Here is a 22,646-nt window from a genome sequence, read left to right on the forward strand (position 1 = left end):
TAAATGAATTATTTAATTAAAAACCTTACACATTTCGATTCGAAATCGTCTCGGCAGAAAACATAATATTGCAGTAAAATTAATTTATAATTTATATTCCGCGTTCTTATTTTTTTATATATATTTTTTTTATTTATTTCATTTTGCGCGAAGTAAATTTTATTTTCTTTTTCGAGTTCCACAAATATTAAATAAACTGAAACAATTTTAAAGTAAGTGTATCGATATTTTCTTGTTACCACATTAATCGAATATTATTTTTATAAAAATTCGAAAGCCGATTTTTTAACCAATGTTATGGGAAATTGAAAATCGTTTTATCGTACAAACTTTAGTTTTAATTAATCGTTAATAAAAAAAAGGAAACGTCAAACGAAACAATTTGGTATTTTTCTTGAATAATACTTCAGTCATTGAATTTATTTCAAGCGCGTCAACAAATTGTTTTATAAACGCAATCTCGTATCTTATAATATAAAAAGACGAATTGTTCATTTTGTTCATTTTATGAAAGATATTGTATCGAGATATCGTAGTATTATATATATATCTCTCTCTTTCTCTCTCTAACTATCTTTGTTGGTCTCTTTATTGACTATGAAGAACATGTTCACTTTAGAAAGGAATTTTCAATGGAACGCATGAAGGATCGCTTATAACGTTAATACAATCGTGGGTTGGGGGAGGGGGTTGTAACATTTTACGTTTTTCCCGAGTTATCGCAAAATGTGCGTATAGGAATATTCGTGCATCTAGGGAATTTCTATAGTGAGTCGTTCAAGAAAAAGAAGTCGACGATGGCCTCTCGCGCGTGTGTGTGTGTGTGTATATATATATATCCACCCCCTTCTGCTCGGTATGCTCACATATTTTTATCGATTTCTCTTTTATCAAATATATCTGCGTCATAAGCCTCGAATATTTGCCCGTATCTGACGGTGCTTCCGTTAAGTAAAATCTATGCCAAACATTTCGATTTTCTACGACCCACGAAGCTACTACATAATATTGATAATGTATGTGTGAATGTATTTATCTACGTATCCACGTGTGCATTTACGTACGAGTTCTATTGGACGATTTCTTTAGTAAAACGTTGAAATTTTCTTTTTTTATAGTGCATCTCGTGTTTATGAAAAATGTGGACAAAAAAAAAAAGAAGGAAAAAAAAAATAATAATAAAGAAAACTCGTTGATCGCATGATTTTTTCCGGTTGAAGAAAATTCCGATTAAAAAAAAAGAACCCAAAAGTAAGAAAGAAAAAAAAAAAATAGAGAATTTTCCTCATATTTTACCGATAACTTTTGTATATAATCATAATATGAGTCTTTTCCCTTTAGAAAACGTTTAATAAAAATATGGCCAATTTCGTGAGCCAGAAGATTCGTATGCGGTAAAAAAGAATCAACTTATTTGAGAATATTTCCAGGAAAATTTTTCTATCGCCGATGAATATCCATATAATATACTTGCATGTATACATATATATATATATATATTTTAACATTATTTTTTTTCCAGAACGGAGCTGAACGTTCGCGTTTTCTTTCTCTCGAGAGAAAAAATAGCTGAATTTTACGATAGAGAAGGACGTCCTTTTAAAATATCCTTCTCACCGTGAACGTAGATATCTACTACATAGTGTTAAAGCGCACAGAGTACATAAATAGATTCTCGAGTGTCCCCCGAAAGCATTTAAACCGCAGGAATATGCACGATCGTGTAATACGCCCTACGCGAGAAATTATCGGGAAACGTTTTCGAGTTACAACGAATGACTGCAGGGGGCTCGAGAGAGAAAGAGAGAGAGAGAAAGAGAGAGAATACGTTCAATTCTTTTCACTGCTTTTTCGTTTAAACGTTCTCGCCGAGAGTAGAACCTGTACTATTACTGATTGTACTTAATCTTCCGAATGTTTCTTCACGTGAAAATAAATAGAGTGTCATTATAATTAATTAGATTTATGAAGTGCGAATGTGTTACGATAAATCATTGCAATTAAGGACACTTTTACAAGTTGAAACTAATTTTAACATATATTCTTTAGACAGATAGGTCTCCCCTTCCTCTTCTTTTTCTACCAAAGCAGGGAGATATAAAAGTATTAGGAAGTATGTAATATAGTTTTTAATGTTTTAAATAATATGAAACTATAGGAGAGCAACAAAGTGAAAATTGATAGGAAAGACTGAGATTATAAGAAAGAGAAAGTATTGAAGTTGGAATACAATAATTGGCTGAGAAACAATAGACTGTTACCAGTAGCATTTTGGTACCAAACACGGAAGGGGAACAGGTGCAAAATTTGCCAACTGTTCTCGATCATTTAAAGCTTTATTCTCTTGCAACACCTGCTGAATTTCGCGACGACACTCTACGTAACATCAGAATTTCCCTTTGATGAGAAATATAGAGAGGGTACCTCGGATGATTAAAATTGTATATACATATCTGAAAACCATTAGGTGACATAATTAAGTAATTTATTTAATTTTCCCCAAATGATATTATAAATTTCGTACGAAATTATAATAAAATTCATGTAACACACACGCGAACCGAGCACTAATTATTTACTTTATGAATAATATGAATAACGTATAAGAGAGATAAAAGATATGTGATATAAAATAATTGTTCAAACGAGGGGCATTAACCATAAGCGAGTGAAAATCATAACGCAGACTATAAACCTACCATCTTATTTAGGGTTTTCTTTTGGTCGTTTTCGAGGAGGGTTGAAAGTGTGTCGAGCGCGTTATTAAAAAATCGTCGGAGCTTATTTACATGTTTCGGAGTAAAGTCAGAGAGGGTGTAGTCGGGTCGAAAATGAATTTCTCTCGAAGCAAGAAGAAAAAAATAGAGAGCGAGAGAAAGAGAGAGAGGGAGGGAAAGAGAGAGAGGGTTTCCTTTTGTCTTTATTTTTTATTTTGCTCACTCGGAGAATTTAGCAAGGCCCTGGCAGGAATTAATAAGACCCCCGAAAGAAGGCCATGTTGTAGCATGGGGTTCAAATGAATTGTCATGAATATGTAAATTGAATTTCGAGCTGGTCGCTAGGCATCGTACTCTCGTTCGCGAGAACGGAAAGAGGGAAGTTCCCTGTTCGAGAGTACCAAGGGGTTGCTAAAGGTAAGAGTAAGAGAGGGAAAGAGAGAGATGAGGTAGAGGGGTGAGGAGCCACGAGAATGCTGTTTGCGCTGATTGTATTCAATTTGGTTTGCGTCAACTCGAATATAACGGTCCACTGAATTTTGTTTCTATCGTGACCCCCCGCAGCACCACCAACCCCCCACCCAACTATTCCCCCATCTCATTTATACGTCCTTGTAAAAATGATTATTATTCTCGAGTCTGGGTGCATCACGGTCGTCGGATATTCATGAAAGAACGAAACGGGCTATTAATGTTCAATCTTGCGATAGGCTGAATTTATCGCTAGTATGTATGATAAGAAGATGTAATTGTCTTGGAGAGAGAGATCGAGATGGTACTTTTACTTTTTTATTTTTATCAAACATATTTAGTTTGTAATTCGTTTTATAATGGCTGTCTTATTATAAAAAGAGATTTTAAAAGTATTTTAATAGTGCATCGATCGATAAATGAATTGTGCATGACACAAATTAATATAGAAATGTAGAAAACAGAAAAAGAATAAAAAAGAACATTTTGTAATTATTAAATGTTATTAAATATAAATACATGTTAATGCATGTAAACACTGATATAAAAATTTGATGGCTGCATATGGTAATAAGCCAACGTTTATGTAAATTGCAAAAGCAAAGTGTGGCGAGGGTAGAAAAAGTGGCTCTTTTATAAAAATGAAATTACCTAAGCAAGTTAAGACCTTATGTTCTAAATTTTATTTAGTTACTCCTGTTAGTAATATACCCAAGAGAATATTTATTTTATAAATGAGCAACACTTTTATATATATATATTTAAATTATTGATTTAATCTATGTAATAATATCTTTTATAATAATTTATACCGTTCTAATTATTTCTAATATTGTAGCTTCCGTTAAAATTGAATATTAAAATATTTTTCCAAATGGTGTTGCAATTAAACATTATTCTTAAAATAAAAATAGGAATGCGCATTTTTTATAGAAAATAAATTGTAAGTTATATCTCAGCAAGCATTATTATTGTTTCTTACCGTACATATCTATGAATGTATGTACATTTTACATACGTATAATAAATTCGAGTTGCAGGATTCGCTTTACGCTCGATTTATAGTTCGCGACCTCGACGGCCGTTTTCACACGGTTTTATGAAAATACAAAAGGATCCTGAACGTGTTGGAGTACACGACTCCCTAGTGTAATCGACACAGTATACCACGAAATTATCTCCAAAGAAAAATTACATTCGTATATTTTTTTATGAACCTAACAAAAATACCGAAGCTATTGTAATTACATGAATTTTTATTCGTTCCGTTTGTTCGATAAGAGTGTCCATTGTGTATACGCGTGTACCTATTTATAGCGTTATTGCACCTATTCGATTATATTGCATATTCATGATCGATTTATCGAGACATTGTAACACTGATTGCTTTACTTTTAAGACCAAGAAGAAGATACACGGAGGAAAATCGACATTGACAAAATTTGTTTTTTATTAATTAAAAGTGTAATAACGAAATATACAGAAATTCCCAAATAATGATTCATTGTTTGCATTGAAATAAAATTCACTCGAATACTCTTATTTTGGTGCCATTCGATAGAAATGATCTTTTTAAAAACATCCAACACACTGATTGAGCTATTATACATATACACAGTGTTCAGGTAATTACTATATCAATCTACCCCATTATCTACTTGACCTGGTTTCCCCTTTCTGTTTTAGATCAAATGACTGATACATTTGAAGTATTATGTATAGAATTTCTATGCTTATTTACACAGAAAATTAGATTAATCTTTAATTTATCTTAAAAAGAATTAGATGGAGATATTAAGTTAATTAATATCGTATATCTACTAACTCAATATTTTAGATATTAGGAAGATGATAATAGTATTTTCTTCTACTAGTTAGTACGTTGTTTAATTAGATATTTAAAAAATACCTAGTTATAAAGTATCGTAGTAGCGTATAAATGATGTTAAATTCATTGCGAGATAACATCGATGTATCGGAATGCAACCAATAATTAACTTTTGAGTGAATGCAAGCATGCTAATTATCTACATATTTCTTCATTAACGAAGTTGCGATGGCGCGATGAGAAAAATAATAATAATTAATAATAATAATGATAATATATATGTATGAGCACGATGATATGGTATTGTTATATGGAAAATATTACATTTATCATCAATGATATATGATTTTAAAAATATTAATGTAAATATAAAAGAATAGCACATATTGTTCTTAGATTATTTTCATTGAAAAATTCTTTATAATAATAATTGGCCGTTGATCGGGGCGATTGTATGACAATTTAATAAGAATAAAAATAACGCTGGTAGATTGAAGAAATAAAATGTAAATTGTCTTAGAGAGTATGAACGCGATTAAGAGAAATTTGAACATGGATCTCGTGCGATCTCGTGCGAGGTGAAAATCCTTGTGGTATACCACCTCGCAGTATAACGCCGCAATAGAAACAAAGGCAAATGTTTGAATTGCGTCTCGTTCGCGTGCGAGATTACGTAACTCTTGCCCATGGCGCTTCGTTATTTAATCCTTTCGCAGAATACACCTCGCCAAAATCTGACCCCAGGACGATTCCGCAATGCAACTATTATCATTTTGTTTCCTATTTATTTTAATATGTAATACCAAAGATTATTGACATTTTAATAATTTCATAAACGGATTATGTTTCAAACGTTTTGCATTTATGATTAATTAGAAATAGTTTCATTGCAATTCATAACAATTTATTATTATTTCGTTATTGGCAATATAATGGGAATTCACATTTTAATATAAATTTGATATCTTATCTGAACTATTTGAAACTGTATCGGTGATACACCGATAGGATTAGATATAATTATCCGAAAGTAATATAACAAATATTATATAATGCAGATTAATGTGTTCGATATTTTCATATATAATGCTTCAATTGTTTCATTTATTATTTTCTCTCGCACGTTATTAATAAAAAAAAAAAAAACATTAAATATTTACGAATACATCCGAATATTACTTTAAAAGTTAATTATCTGTTGCGTTCAAAATTTGCAGTAAAGTTGATAATCCAGCAAGGTTTTCGGTTTAAATGACCGAACGGTTTATCCTGGAATTAACGGGGTGGATCCGATCGGTGGTTAATCGAACGGCATAGATTGTAACTGGAAATAAGTTGATGTATATCCTTTCGGGAAGGGATGATACATCATTCGGGAAGCAAAAAAATAATAGATAGAAGACAGGAAGAAAAAGAGACGAAGAAAGAGACAGAGAGAGAGAGAGAAAAGAATAGAAATACATGCTTAGAAAAAGAGAATTTTTTCGTAGTTTATCCCAGTAGAAACAATACTATCAAATCCAAAGGTAGAAAGAAAGTCACGTAGTAAGACAATTTCATCGTAGGGTTTCTTGGAATCACGTCTTACCTAAAAATAGTTCGTTAAAGTCCCCCTGTCCACCGATAAAGACACCATAGTGTATGTTCAGCTCGAAAAAACGTCCTGGTAAAAGAGATCTTGTCGTGTGGATAACGTCGATTTGTAGAGTGATGTTAGCCTCGCGCCTGGTAAGGTTGACCTCGTGCCAACTCAGGTCGTTCAACGTCAATCCACGAGCACTGGCCATCTCGCTTTCACCGGCACCGAGATTTATATGAACCTGTGCAGAAGTAAAAGAGAAACGTTAAAACTCTGAGTTTCGACTCGTACTTTTGCTTAAAAGTTATAACCGCTGAAAGTATGAGAAAGAGAGAGAGAGAAAGAGAGTTAAAATGTTAGCCAGCCCTGTAAAGAGTATCTTCGTGAAACTTGGAAGAAGAGTCGTAACGAGGAAACCACTACTACTACTACTACTACTACTGCTACAACTACTATTACTATCATAACCACTACTGTCTAGAAAGAGCAGCAACAGCACTAGAGTGGAACACGCAAGTACCGAAATTATGCCACGATAAAAATTCTTCACGAATCGTGAACTCGAGACTACGTGCCTTCTGTTTTCCTTTTCATCGAGGTGCCCTCCTTACCATTTTAATTTTCCGCTTTATCGATTTTCCTTTTCCCCCCGCTTAAGGTTAATTAACGACGATTAAAGAGAGACTCGTGCTTCTACTACCGTTTACTTTCTTAATACTATTCTAATATTAATTTAACTCGTTCAATTTTTTTCCTCTCTATCGATTATACTTGCATAACGTCGTTCTATCAATAAAATGTTTTTTGATGTACGATAATAATACCTACCCTTTCGTTCGGGGGTGGCAGTATAGTAAAATAAAAAAAAAACAATATATGAAAAAGAAAAATAACAAACAAAGGGAGTGGGGGGAGAAGTAAATCTCGCTGGAATAATGACTGAATAATTCATCGAAGTAAGCGTAGGAGTAGGGGGTTGTTTTGTGTGCGTGCAAACATCATGCTTTTAAAGTTTCTTTGTTTTAACGTGCACACGTGTAAGCTGAAACGAGTGGGAGCTTCGTTGTGATGCTCGGCTGCGTTAAAATAGCGAAAGGAAAAATAAAAAGAGGCAGAGAGAGAGAGAGAGAGGGAGAGAACGCGGGGGAGAAAAAATATAGGACGAAAATTGCGATGTATAGTAATCGATTTGTGTATTTGAATAAGCGAATTCACAGTGTATTTGAAAAATAAAGGAAAGAGAGCTGCTACTATTCGCGTATTCTTGTGATTTTTCCATCCTCCTCCCTATCCTGCATTTTCTCTTTCTCTCCCTTATTTCTTTTGTTTTCTTATACCATTGTACATACACACGGCAAATTAATTCCTATTATATTTATATATCATATTTAATTATTATATAGTTGTTAATCAAGCGAAGAAGATAGAAGAATGAAATCCTTTGAACTAACGATAAGTCCTACTTTTGTATTTTTTTTATTCTCTGTAAAGAATTAAATTAATGAAATAAAATAAAAATGAAGAACCTAAATCTACTACTATTTGTTGAAAATTTGATCGCATTATTTCATGTAATATAATCGAATGTTCACGTTGAATGATAGAAATTATGTGATTGCTATCTTCCCGTCATTTTATTTTCTTCTTTATTTTCCGAAGTGATACTTATACGAACTACGGTAACGAACGTGATACAGAAAACATGTAAATATATATGTATATAAGTATAGACGTGACGCGAGGATAAAGATGATAGAAAGAGATAATGACTGACACGAGTGTTTGCTAGAAAGACGATATAACGAGGAAAATATCAAGAAATTATTATCCACATAGTACATCATGTATCTCAGAGACTTATATGTGTCGCATACAATCTCAGGATAACGATAATTTCTCGTCGTTTCTACCTATTACGCTTAGGCCTCTTTCTTTTTTGTTTTTTTTTTTTCTTTTATTTAAATAAAACATTCGAGAAAATAGAAAAAGAAGAAGAGGAGGAGGAGGGGGAGGAGGAAAAGAAAAAAGAATGCAAAAAAAAAAAATGGTAAAATTATGGTAAAGGAAGAGAATTTGGATAATACGAGGAAAAGTTTTCGCCAGTGAATCTTTTTACGAGGATTAATCTTTTATTCATGAGAGGAATTAGATGATATATTCTTTAAAGATCGTAATGATCGTAATAAATATTTTCTCGGAGATGTTTGCCGAATGAATCACATTGGTGGCTTCCACGAGGTTTCTCAGTAGGAAATATGAAATGGTCATTAATCAAGGAGCAATGGCGTCGCGTCCTGGAACGACGACAAGACTTATCGTGCACTTTCTCGAAGTGTGCCTTCTTCGGTGGACCGTGAATATGACACTAATCCGCATAAAGGAAAAATGAATCCTCTCCTCTCGACTCCACTCCCTCCCCCTCCTCCTTTCCCCGTTCACCCTCTATCAAAATCTCCGTGTTATTTGATTCTCATCGATAGGACAAGATGAACGAATGTTTGGGTCGACGCTTTGGCGTCTGTGATTCGTTCTTGCTCCCTGTAATTTCGTCTTACCCTATATAATTTTCAATAATACTCGTATAATTCACGTTAGTATAATATCATCCCTCTCGAAAGAGGAGAATAAACAAGGTTATATATCTTTCAAGTATCTCTAACGTCTAGACAAAGTTATCAGTTATTTTCTGTCAATCATTTTATTTGGATACACATTTTTATCCAATTATAGTATTATTTTGTAGAAAATCTCTCTTTAAAATTATATTTGTCGTGAATGATCATAATGAATAATTACGCGAATAAACAAGAACTCTGATCAAAGGATTCGATTCTTTCATCTACTATTATTTCTTTTATACTGGAAGTATCGTTTGTCGAATAATGTAATGAAGTAATTTATATCAGAAATGAAATGATGCGATCATAGATTGTAATATTATTAATTGCAAGTAAGTAACATGAATACTAATCATATTATTATAATTAATTTAACTTTCATATAATTACATAATATATTATATTATATACTTTATTTCTGCTTTCTCTAACTTTCATATCAACTCCCTAAAACAAACCTCATCATTTCTCTAATTTTCTTTTTTTTTTCCAGAAACTCACGAAAGATACACTTCAACTTCCGCGACCTAACTTTACTATTCCAAAATCTACTCTTAACTTCTAAACATTTCTTCATCTACTACATATGAGCTAAACAAGATAAAAAAAAAACTCTGCATGCAAAGTTCTCGAGTTATTTATTGTATTAGGGAACAAACTTATATGGTGTCCCCGTTATTCCTGAAACTGGCACATAGCATTTTGATTTATATAACACCCTTTTTTTTATGAAATTACGATATATTATTACTGTTATCGATTTTCAATAAATTTTCTAGAAGAGATCTTCATCGTTATAAATGATAATAATGCGTGTGTATATGTGCGAGTATATATAAAGAGAATAAAAAAATAACTTTGATCAAAGGACTTGATTTTCGATCGACTGTTATTGCTTTATACTGGAATCATCGTTTGATATTCAGAATAGTTCAATTTCAAATAGGATTTTATCCCGGTCACAATACTGATCTATATGAGATAAAATGAAACGACGTATATGTGGTTGATATTGTGTACGAAAGAATAACAACTTTTGTTTGTTAATATTCAAATAGCGAATGTACGAAAAATGAGATATAAGGGAAGAATGAACGAGTGACAGAGAAACGGAGAAAGAGAGAGAGAAAGATAGAGAGAGAGAGGTAGAAATAGGAAGCGAAGGTATGGAAAAGCTTGTTTTTTCTCGATGATCGGAATTACAGAGAACTGTGACATGAAAGCTACATATATATAGTCAGTCGGGATTCGCGTTTTTGAATCATCGAGCTCGCAAGGGAACGTTAAATAAAAGGTAGGTACGAACGACCTCTCTCGCGTCACGCTTTTGAGTCATTGCCTCCGCAGTGGCATGTAAAAAAAAGAAAAAAAAAACACACATAAAAAAGAGTAGAAAAAAGACAACAACAACAACAAACAAAAAAAATAGGAATGAAGAAAAAAGGGTGGACGGGGGGAGATAAAATAAAAAAAGGAAAATCAAAAACGGTAGGATAGGGAAAAAAAAATGCCAACTCTAATCAAGGCATTCGTCGCAGAACGACGAGTAGATTTATCGCACAATTTCTCGAATCGTTTCATTCTTCGTTCGACCGTGAATTTGCCAGCGACCCGTGAGTGAAAGAGAAAGAGAGAGGGAGAGTATAAACTCTGACCAAATAGTTCGATTCTCTCTCTCTCATTCTGTGTGCCTTTGACTCTTTCTTTTTTACCTCTCTATTTATATTTTTGTCGAATTGTCGAAAAAAATAACAGAATTTAATAAAATATCGACTGATACTCGTTAATATTTGATTCTGTACTAGTATTTTAGAAAACGACAAAAGAGAAAATACAAATTTCATAAGATCAGAAAATGGATTATTCAATGCGACTGATGCGAATTTAAATATTGATTTCTTTCACTCGACCTAAAGCCTCGCTATTTCATTCGCATCAATATAAGCCGATCTTCGACCTTTAATTCGACTCGATCGTTCCTTTTTTTCTTTTTCTTCCTCATTTCTTTTTTTCCTCGGTACAGAACCGATTTTGCACGATTAAAGGGCAATTTTCGAAACGAAGTAACATCGATCTATCATGAATTTATGTACGAACGAAAGAGAAACTATACGAAATATTTTAAGAAATTACCCAATGTTTGACGAAATAAGTTATTTGAAAATTTATATAAATGTTATTTATTTTTTACTCGTTTATCTTGAAAATATATATGTTTTTTTGTATCTATCGATAGTAATTAAATGATTCGTATAATTAGATCATTTTTATCTCGCAAACTATCGTAATTTTTCGTATCGTATTAAAGAGATCGAAAAAGTACTAACCAACGTAAATTTCAAGCGAACTGAGAGTGTACGAAGCTTGCAAATGTTTTATCGTATCGGTAAGTTCCCCGGTACGAATCGTTCTACGATGTTTCACATTTTACTTTATCTCTTTTCTATTGTACAGAGAGAGAGAGAGAGAGAGAAAGAAAACCTGCACCGTCAGTGTATTTCCCAGAAGAAAAAAAGAGCCCTGTGGGTCGTTCCCATTTGTGAAAAATGTTACATTGAACGTTCGGTATTAAATAATTTGCTCGATATCACCGACACGATGAAATATCGGATACGTCGATCCGCGAAAATAACGAACTTTTGAAATCTTGAAATATCGTACGAAGGTAAAAGGTGGTAAAAGTATCTAATATACATATGTATATATGTACATTGAAATACCTGACATATATGCAAAGGCAGACGCATAAATTAAAATAATTTCGAGCTAGCGTAAATGTTGCTACCGGAAGAAATATTGTCCATACGATCGATACTATGCGCATATAATATCCTACTAATCGACGATTACTATATATCGGTAATTATCGTATTGTTAGATTAATAAATTAAGTATCGCATATATAGATTTGTAGATTTTTGCTTTCTTAAAATATTACCCCATTACGATTTATTCTAATTCGCGTGAAATAACTGAAGATTTAAAACTATTTTTTCTTTATTTTTTGTTGGAATGTTTTAAATCACGTATCGATCAACGAGTAAAAGTATTCCCTACGAAAATGAAATTCTTCTACCCGATAGATCAAGCTAAACGCATTTTTTTTTTCGATCATCGTTACAACGTGATAAATTATCGAGTTACGTAGTAGTAGGTAATCGACGAGGGTGAAAATACGAAGGGTTCGCCCCGATAAAAGTACCTTCGATCGTGACCTAAATTCTACGATTCGAGACACCCTTGGTGTTTTGTACAAACGCGCGTGGTGATTCGTAAATGATATTAAAAATGAGAATGAATTTTATCAAAAAGAAAAAGAAAGAAAAAGAATTAAATTCGTACTCGAACAAAAAAGAATAGAAAAAAATGTAAGATTTAAAGCGATCATTTCGGTGAATAAAAAAATCAAATAAGCGTGAAGGGTGAGCGTTATATAGCGCGTGGCATTTTATTTCTTTCTACTGTTTCATTTTCGCTAGAATTTTACGATGATTTCAGTAATAAAGGGGCGAATTTTCACGCCTAGTAAATCCGAGCAGCAGCGATGCGCGATGACTATGCAATACCTCATTAATATGTATAAGCAGGAGAGACACGACACTTCAGAGAATGTAAACGCAAGTTCTCTTGATGCTGAGGCAACCTCGTCGTCGTAAGGTCGAACTGCTTGTTAGAACGGAATGCAACTTGTGCTGACTGGAAAGTGAGCGACTTCGGGCACGATTAACTTCAAAATCGTCGGATTATCGTGCTTCCAAGTACGAAAAGAAGCTTTTAGGCTACCCCGCGTGTCAAAAGAAAGAGTCAAACAGATGGGTATATGGATGGATGGGTGGATGGATGAATGGTTAGGTAGAGAGAGAGGGAGAGAGAGAACATGTTGGAAATTTTGCTCGTGGGGACTAGATTCGAAACGGTCGTTGCACTTTTTGTTCGCCTCTTAATCCCGGCCTTCATCCGTCTTAACGATCTTCTTAACAAATTTAATTAAGTCGACACCGCCCACTCGTTTCACCCCGTCCTCTCTCCCTCTCTCCCTCTCCCTCTCTCTCTCTCCATAGCAAAATTAGATTCGCGTGGTTTTCACGCTGAATTTGCTTGTAAGGGTACGCCATCACGTTTGCTAGACTATAGCTAACATACATAGGCGCCATTTTAATACAGCATCGAGCTAATGAACCGTGCAAGGGCTCCGTTTTAAGGGTTACGAACTCCGAGAAAGAAGGAAGCCAATTAAAGCTCTTAAGTAAGTAGAACGTCGGTGGACTGCTTGAGTGATTACTATCCTTCTCCTACTTCTTAGATTGTTATTTGAAAAAAAATAGAATTCTTCTCTGACATTCAGAGATTCATAATACTTTTAAACTTGTCTTTTATTTAATTGATATTTTTAATACTTATCAATTGTCTTTTTTTTTCTTTTTGATTTGCGTATCAATCAAATTTATATCGCAAAATGATCGAAAGACTAATTAATAAATGTCTAATGAGTTTCTTTAATTGTACATCCAATCGATATTTAAAAAGAAAAAAAGAATGATATAGCTGATATTGGTAGTAACTTTTTCTTATATAAAAATATTATTTATTTATTGCGTAAAATTAAAGGAAAGAAAAAAAAAAAAAAGAAATGTAAACTCTTATTAGTCCGTGTATCTTCGTTATTTGAAATATGTATTAAAAGGAATTCGTGATATCTACCGTTATATAGTAATATTCCCTCCTCCTACTGTATGTTAACGCAAAAGTTGCCTCTCGTTTCTATAAAAGGTAACAAAGCGAAAAACAGAACGACTGTCGAAAAATGTAAAATACGCTTCGCCACTATCGCTACGATATCGAAATAGTAATAATATAAAGGCAGCGATATTCGATACGCGTACGAAACGCCGTCGACCTCACCGATACGAAAGCTACGATAGAAATTTAGCTTTTATTACGGACGTAGCTATTCTGTGTCACGTTTCAAGATATCAAATTGTTCGAGATTCAAAAGTGCTTCCGTTTCAAAATGCATCTCTATTATTATTACTATTATTATTATTATTATTATTATTATATATAGAGACCGATAAAAAAGAAAAAAATGATCATTTCTTCTTTGATATTACAACAAATTGTTCTTTTCTTAAACAATACAATATGAAAAAGAAATTATGTATTATATCGAATTACCATTCTTATTAAATCATGTTATTATTCCTTATAGAATCTTCCTATTGTTTCATCGAAAAAGAGTTCTCGTTTCAGAAATATACATTTATTATTATTATGTAAATATGCTCGTAAAGACAAATAAATATGAAAAGACTGATAAAAATGATCATTTTCTTCTTGGATATTAAAACGAACCTTTTCTTTCTTAAAATGAAAATGAAATAAGTATTGGATAGAATAATCATTTTTTTTAATGGAATCGTCTTATTATTCTTTAGAGATTTATCATTATTTTTTCTTTTTCATATTATATAATAAAGTATTATCATATTGTAAATATACTTAAAGATATGAAGATAATCAAATTAAGATTGTTTTTTAATGAAATTAACTTTAAAACGTTTCGAGTAAAATCATTTTCTCATTTCCGAGGTTCACTATTATTTTCTCATTAAAATTACAAATTTCAAATGAAATATATGGGATGCGAAAATAATTAAATAGAGTTTTTCTTTGATGAAATTCGCTCGTACAAAATTGTTTTACCATTCTTAAGATTCGTTCTCGTTTTTTTCTTGGAAATAACGACGAATTACGTTTCGCTTAATTATTATCTAATTAATATTAAAAGTATTATGAAATTGAGAAATATGAAAAGATGATTGAATTAAGATTTACTTTCGTGAAATTATTTTTTATGCATTTAAGAAGAAAATCGTTTTATCATTCTTGAAATCCACCGTTATTTCTACGTTAAAATTCCAGAGCATTTATATTCTTTTCTTATTAATAAAAAAAAAAAATATATTATAAAATGTAGAAATAATCAAATGGAGATTTGCCATGATCAAATTTATTCTCGCAAAATGCTTCTTTTATCTCCTTCTTTAGGAATCATCATGTATGTATATACATATATACAAAAATATGATTATAGATATAAATTCGTTTATCAAGTTGCCCGTCTCGTGAAAGTATTTTCATTTTGTCAACGTTCTTTTTCCAAGAAATTGAAACGACTTTTTTCTCTCTCTCTCTCTCCCTCTCCCTCTCACTATCTTTCTCTTTTAGTGACTATTATCTAGTAACAGAAAGCTCCTTCAGGATTGCCCTTGACGTTCTCAGCAAGGTCCCCTATGTATCGTTGCCTATCTTCCCTTCTACTCGGTGTACTCGACAGAAGCATTTAATTTTCGCTTAACGAGTGTTCGCTCAGAGCGAAGTACTAGTAGTACCAGTACCAGTACCAGTACCAGCACCAGAATACCACCACCAGAGTATCACCACCACTACCAGCATCCCGCGTTCGTTCGTTAATAATGCGGTCATTATGCACGTGAAAAATGCAATTGCTACGCGAGCACCCTACCACCACCACCACTACCACCACTACTACTACTACTATTGCATACTGTCCCCTTCATGAGATTCGCTGCTTCTTGAAAAGAGCGAAGAGGGAGAGAGGAACCGAGTTCTTGTATAATATGTATTCGTGTTTTTGTATGTGTATATATATATGTATATGTGAGATAGAGGGAATGTAATTCGCGTATATCACGAAAACGCTTCTATCCGACGTAGAAATTGCATTATTTCGACTCAAACCGACATACATAGTGTATGTGTGCGATAAAGAAAGAGAGAGAGAGAGAGAGAAGCATCTTTTGCAGTTTGCATGCACTTCCGACTAGGAACCTTTTAAACATTTATAAGATATTCAAAAAGGTTAATATGTTCAAGATGTTGCTTCGTTTCTGAAATTCTCTATAGGATTATTTGAAACTTGGTTACTACGAGGAAAGTTCATCGATGCGTTTACCTCGATATTCTATCTAATTGTAAGTTCATTTTTCTTGATATTAGGTTGCCCCATAAGTTCTTTCCACGCCATGCTATGCATGACTTCGAACCGACTATGTTTGCAGACATGCAGGAGGCTAATCTATTGTCCATTTATCGTCTATCGAAGTAACATCAAAAACAAAGGAAGGAACTTATTGGACAAGCTAATAGATGAGGCTATCTATATCGTTTTAGAGTTTTCTTGGATATTCTTTTTATCCAATTATATGGTTACTATTTTCTTCGCGAAAATTGCATTATTTTCTACTTTCTTCGTTGATAAAGAAAACCGAGGCAAGTTGATACGGTCATATTATCTGGATGCTGTGCACAAATATATATGTGTTGTATAGTGCTAGACGTTTTATTTATTTGCTATGATATGGCGTATCGGTCTATATTGACAATAGGAGTTTCTATTTGTTTTACAATAAAGCGAATTGAAAATTTGATGAAATCCGGGTATCAACGTTATTTATTGTACATAAGATAACGTTGAAAGGAAATTTATGAGATCAATGAGTAAATAAATTCTAAAAGAAACGACGCCCCTGGTGAAAACACGATTACCTAGGGAAAGAGAGAGAGAGAGAGAGAGATCAAGCTAGTTTTCATTAGCATCGCTTCGTTCGTCGTGAAAATCTCTGCTGTGTACACGTGAGAAATTAGGAAAGGAGAGCAAAGTGCTGCCGGCACCGTGCTCTAGAGTTTATGCTTGCAAAAGCGTCGGCATCGGATTGAAATGGCAGGATGGAAAAACCGAGTTGGTAAAAAGGTCCGATTTTTCGTCCTTTAGAGTTAAATGAACAAGTGAAATTGCACGAAACTACGAATTTACATGGATTTAAGAGATACAGATACAAACATATTTTTATTTTATACCATTATTATAATAATAAAATTGTGTGCGTGTGTGCTTTCTTTTATTTTTTTAATCCAATTATTTATTTTCTTCTTTTGTTATTTTTTTTTATTCATTTCATTTATAAAATTGTCGTAATTTATTCAATGAGAGTACGCGTAAATATGCATGTCACATAGTAATATAATTTAAGACGCGTTGAAAGTAGAGAGTTGAATTTTTTCTTTTTTTTCTTTTCTTTTTTCTAGAAAAATAAAACTATCCGGTAAATAGAAAAAAGAAAGAAAGTTGAAAGTCCCGTGCCAAAGCTTCTCTCATTCGAGTTAATCCTATCACAAAACACCATGCTATGTTTTCAAAGGATAAAGAAGTTCCTTTTTTACTGAATACTAAAGTATTATTACCGAATGTTATTTATGTAGATTTTTCAGTGCAATGCATAGTCTATAAAACTTTCAACAACATGTACAGGCAAATATATTATACGAACGTTCCTGTGTGTTATTTTCTTCTCTTTCATTCTTTTTCTTTCCTTTATCTCTATTTTTCTTTTTATCTTATTGCACTATAAGTTGCATCTCTTCGCAACTTCCGATCTTCCTAGCGAACAGGAGAACTCTTCGGTGGATATCTATGACGTATAAAACGCGTTACCCGATATCTTTCGAAAATATTAGAATTTTAAATGCGACCGAGAGAACGACGATAAAGCTCGTATATGTCTCTCATTATACATATGTATGGAAGATGTATTTTATCTAACCGTAATATCGAAAATATTTTCTTTATTTTGCAATTATACGATCAACTTTCTAAACAAGAATATCATTTAGAACAATGGTGCCCAAATTATGCGCCTTTGCGTGACTTTCTCGTAACATTTCTTCCACGCATACATATTTTTACATTTTACATTTTAATTTTGATCTATCTCATATCGCGAATAGTAAATATTTTAATCAGAATATTGTCGCACCCTTCCGAGATCAAAGAACTTTTCTCCTCTTTGACATTTTTTAGTATCATCAAAAAGAAGATAAGATTCGAGTACTCGATTTGGATGAAACACCCTGTATATATCGTTAAATTCGAGCCATGGCCTTTTTAAAAGGGATAACCTCGTGCATAGCATAAAGATATTTTCCTTGTCGCGAGCTTTCATTTTGTCGATCTTTTTCTTTCTTCTTTTTTTTTTGTCTTTCCTATATATTTTTACCTCTTTTTTTTTTCCTACGCAAGGAAAGAAAAAGGGAGGGGAAAAAAAAGAAGTAAAGTCTAATTCTTGTTCAGAGAAATACGAGATAAAACTGACAGCCATAGCATAGCATAGCATAGCGTTGCATAGCATAACGTAGCATAGCACGTGCTGGCATTTAACGACGAAACGACAGCTCGAACGAAGACCCTCGAAGAACACAGAAGAAGGCTTATTAATAGAAGTTAAGAAACGAGTTAGGGCAAACGAACCTTCAATCTGCCTGCCTCCAGTTTGATCAGGCAGTAATCCGTCTTGCCGGCAGCCAATAGCAGCATCGCATCAGAAAGATGAGTTCGAAAGCGGAAACTGATGTCAGTAGCACCCTTGGCCTCTTGAACTGGAAGATGGATGTAACTTGCACCGTAAAATGATACTGCAAATTTTGAAAACACATAAATATATTACGTTAATTTAATCTTTCAATATAATCATTGATAAGAAATATTTGTATATTAATCGTTGTTATAGCCGTGTATTTTTATTTTATTATATTGTATTTGTATTGTGTTTTTTTTATGACATATTGCATTTAAGTTTCATTCTAGTGCGTGTATGTATTCTAATATATATATTGAATGCAAGTGTACTAAAATATTGCACCTATTCTAATATATTTCTATGGATACATTTTATCGAATATTATGCGGTACAAAATTTTGTAATGTATTGCACGTTTGAGTGTATTAAAAATGTAAAAATGTTCCACGTATTATAATATATTTATTCATGGATTATCGATGATTGTGTGTTCAACATTTCTGAAATGCATTACATTTATATCTATCAAAAATGTTTCACGTATTTAAATGTACGTATATTTATTTTTGTATTATCGATGATTACGCGTTTAACATTTTTAATAAGACGCATTGCACTTAAGTGTATTATAACATTTATCTATTTGTATTATCGATAATAATGTATTTCATATTTTCAATTAGAACATTTGCAGTAAAATTTTTGAGTACTAAAATATACAGAATAGCTCAATTAAATATATATTTACTCTTTGTCCGACAATATGTTTTTTACTAAATTGAAATTGAACATAAATCGATACGTAGAAATATTTAGATATATTTATACACGATGTAGCTAATAAAGAATCTAATTAAAATGATCTCAAATAAAAATAGATGCTACTAATAATAATAATACGTAAATTTAGTGACACCTTGTAATATATACCAATATGCATGAATATATTGTATGCATTTAACGATAAGTGTATACAGGTATAAGTTTGCGTAGATAATACTCGTTACAGTTTCCTATACACATATTTCTGAGAGAAACGAAAGCGAATTCTAAACCGTTTTCTAGTTTGCGACGAGGAAATGGAAAGCGATCTCGAGAAAAGGCAAGAAAGTGGTATCGCTTTCGACGAAGCATCTCCTGGAATTTCCGTTGGTGATTCTTTAGGGATCGAGAAATGCGAGAAGTGCGAACAATCGTTAACTTAATTCGATGTTACTTCAAGGAACATTCTTTTTATCCGCCTTTTTTATAATATGGATTATAAATATACTCGATAAATATAATATCAAAATTCTTTTTTCAATATATTTTAATAATTATTTATGATCTTTTAAAAGATTCGAATATTTCAATACTCGAATACTTAACAGATTTTGATTCTTCCGTCTTATATTAAATCTCTTTATAAAAATGCATTTATGTGCAGAAATGATTACAATAAAAATAGTATTCGATCGATACCTTATCTCGCACAAATATTCCAATATTCGAATATTTTTATTATATCAATGATAATTTTAATTTTTGTTATTTTTTCTTTCCATTTCGTCAATCGTATTAAATGTATTCACAAAAATCTGCGCAAATATGATAATAATAATAAAAGCATTCAACAAGGTATTACAAAAACCGATAACTTTGTAAATTCTTTTCAAAATATTCCAACACGCGAATTCATCGATTTATGCGGTAATTTTTATTTTCTCTCTTTGTACACAGTATCAATTTATGCGATCACATTTTAAGCTGTCAGAAAATATATTTTTCTACAATTTTTAATGAATTTACCATATATCGATGAAATGCAAATTTAAAAACTGCATTGTTACTACGTGAGTATTAAAAAAGTAAAAGATACTAATTGTTTTCTAATTTTTATATCAACACCGACATACGCATAATATCCGTTTAAGTTTCTTTTAATTTTTATTAGAATTTTCTTGTGCTCGCATAAAAATGTGTTCGACAAATATTTTCATAGATTATATTGCTTTTTCTTCAGCATTTATTTTTCCGCATTAACGGGTTCTATTCGCATTTTATGCCACGTAAAATTAAAACAGCGTGGAACGAACAATCTGTGAAAACTGAAAGATCAATATGTTTGAATTTATTGAATATGTCAATAAGAATTTTTCCTTTTCATTATTCTTATTATATATTTACTAAAATGTTTTCAGATACGATTATGATCTTAATAGTGCTTCCTAATAATGAATATAAATCCTATGAATTTTATAATGCATTACGAAATTGTAAGCTTCATAAATTCTTTCGCAAATATTTCAATATTTAAATATGTCAATTACATTGATGACGATTTTAATCCTTTTTCGTACTTGTGTGCACTCGTGTATGTGTGTGTTTTATCTTGATCCCTTTTTAATGGTTCATATTAAATTTATTAATAAAAAAAAAGTGTATATATGTGCTTTGTAAACACGATTAAAATAGAATTAAATATAGTGTTAAAGAAAAATCGATAACTTCATTAATTCCTTTGTAAATATTCCAATGTTTAATTACATTAGTGACGATATTCATTTTATTTTCCCATTTAAGCGTTCCTATTAAATATAGTTATAAAAATGTTTGCCTATAAAATTGCGTGCCGTGTTGTAGACACGATAATGATCGAATTAATACGAGGGTATTGAATAAAAATCGATAACTTCGATAAATTTAGGGAAAGTTTCTTTTTGAATAAAAAAAAAAGGGCTCCAGTCAAGTACATGTTCCTTCCGGAATCTTTATTATCTAGTCCCCTTTCTTTTCATTCATTTCTTTTGAAAAGGGAATTTATTTAACATTCTGCCATGAAAAGTTTGGTAAACGAGAGAAATCAAGTCTTATCTTCCCATTCCTTCTCTCTCTCTCTCTCTCTTTCTCTCTCCCCCTCTTTCTCTCATGATTCAAACCCCGTAAACAGATGCGAAGCCAGAAGCGATTCTGCGAATCTTCGAAAGTTTCCAAGCACACCTACCTTATTTATTCGAAGGTAAAGCTTAGGTATTCGAAGCTCGCGGCGTGAATTTTCGTGTTATTTGTGATTTTAGGGTTAAAATAAGGGTGACATTTGAATTTAATGCATATTATTTTTCACTATTTTCCTTAGTTTTAATGTCCTTATATTTAATCAAACGAGAATAGATTTATGAACATTTTATTTATTCAATTACATTTGTACCATTTGCAATAGGACAAAAAATATGTAAGAGGACTAGAGATAAGATCAATTGAAAATATTTTAATACTTGAATATCTTGAAAAGATCTTTTAGATTTCCTCGAACGACGCAAGATCTGCTTTAGTTAAAGATAAAACAACGGTTCTGTGTGTTCTTTTTTGCCAGACTATCTTGGGTCAGAAATGGATAAAGATCGAACCTACTCGAAATGTGCGTTGGAGTGGAAGAGAAGCATAGTATGAAGAAAGAGAGACACGAATACTTGAATGAGAACAGAAGGGCCATGCTTGTTGAGATTTTGTCGTGTACGTATCATACCGAATAAAGTTAATTTAAATTTTAGAAAGTTGGTTAGATGGTTTTTTACAAAGAAAAAAATAAACATATTAAAATTATGTAGAAATATGTGTGTAGTATTATATTGTATCATTTGTACAATTGTAAAGTAACGTTTAATTCGATTAATTAAGACTCAATTGATTTTGATTACATAGAATAATCAAATTATTTGTAAGTAATTAAATTTATCGATTTCGCTTAATTGATCGATCTCTCTCTCTCTCTCTATCTTATCGAAATGATTCAATTCTGTTTATCGTTCAAATTAAATCGGCTTTTAATTGGGAATAAGTATAATGGCAAACAATCTACTTTAAATGCATTTATATAATTTTTATCGTCATTCTTTTTTCAATAAAGTGGAAATATTATTCAGTATATTCGAGGATATTTGATCAAATACACTCGTCCCGAGGGTTTCTAATATTCTGAAAAATAATTACGATAAAATACCGATGATATTGATTTCTACGTTAATTTTTGCATCCGAGAGGTCACTGTTACTAAATAAATTTTTGGAAAATACATTC

General features: G+C 32.0%; 1 protein-coding gene across 5 annotated transcripts in view; it reads right to left on the reverse strand.

Moving 5' to 3' along the window:
- Window positions 1-22,646, reverse strand: part of LOC122526150 (chondroitin sulfate proteoglycan 4) — a 70,272-nt gene that overhangs the window by 35,031 nt on the left and 12,595 nt on the right. For 4 of the 5 annotated variants that reach the window (XM_043649365.1, XM_043649364.1, XM_043649367.1 and 1 more), the window contains 2 exons: window positions 18,542-18,705; window positions 6,605-6,836 (listed from right to left, as the gene is read on the reverse strand). In XM_043649365.1, coding sequence (XP_043505300.1) covers window positions 6,605-6,836; window positions 18,542-18,705 — 396 coding nt within the window. The remainder of the gene's footprint in view (window positions 1-6,604; window positions 6,837-18,541; window positions 18,706-22,646) is intronic. The other variant, XM_043649369.1, reaches the window with a different exon arrangement.

Source organism: Polistes fuscatus, unplaced genomic scaffold, assembly GCF_010416935.1.
Source record: "Polistes fuscatus isolate 324 unplaced genomic scaffold, CU_Pfus_HIC Scaffold10, whole genome shotgun sequence".
In the NCBI taxonomy this organism is placed as follows: domain Eukaryota; kingdom Metazoa; phylum Arthropoda; class Insecta; order Hymenoptera; family Vespidae; genus Polistes; species Polistes fuscatus.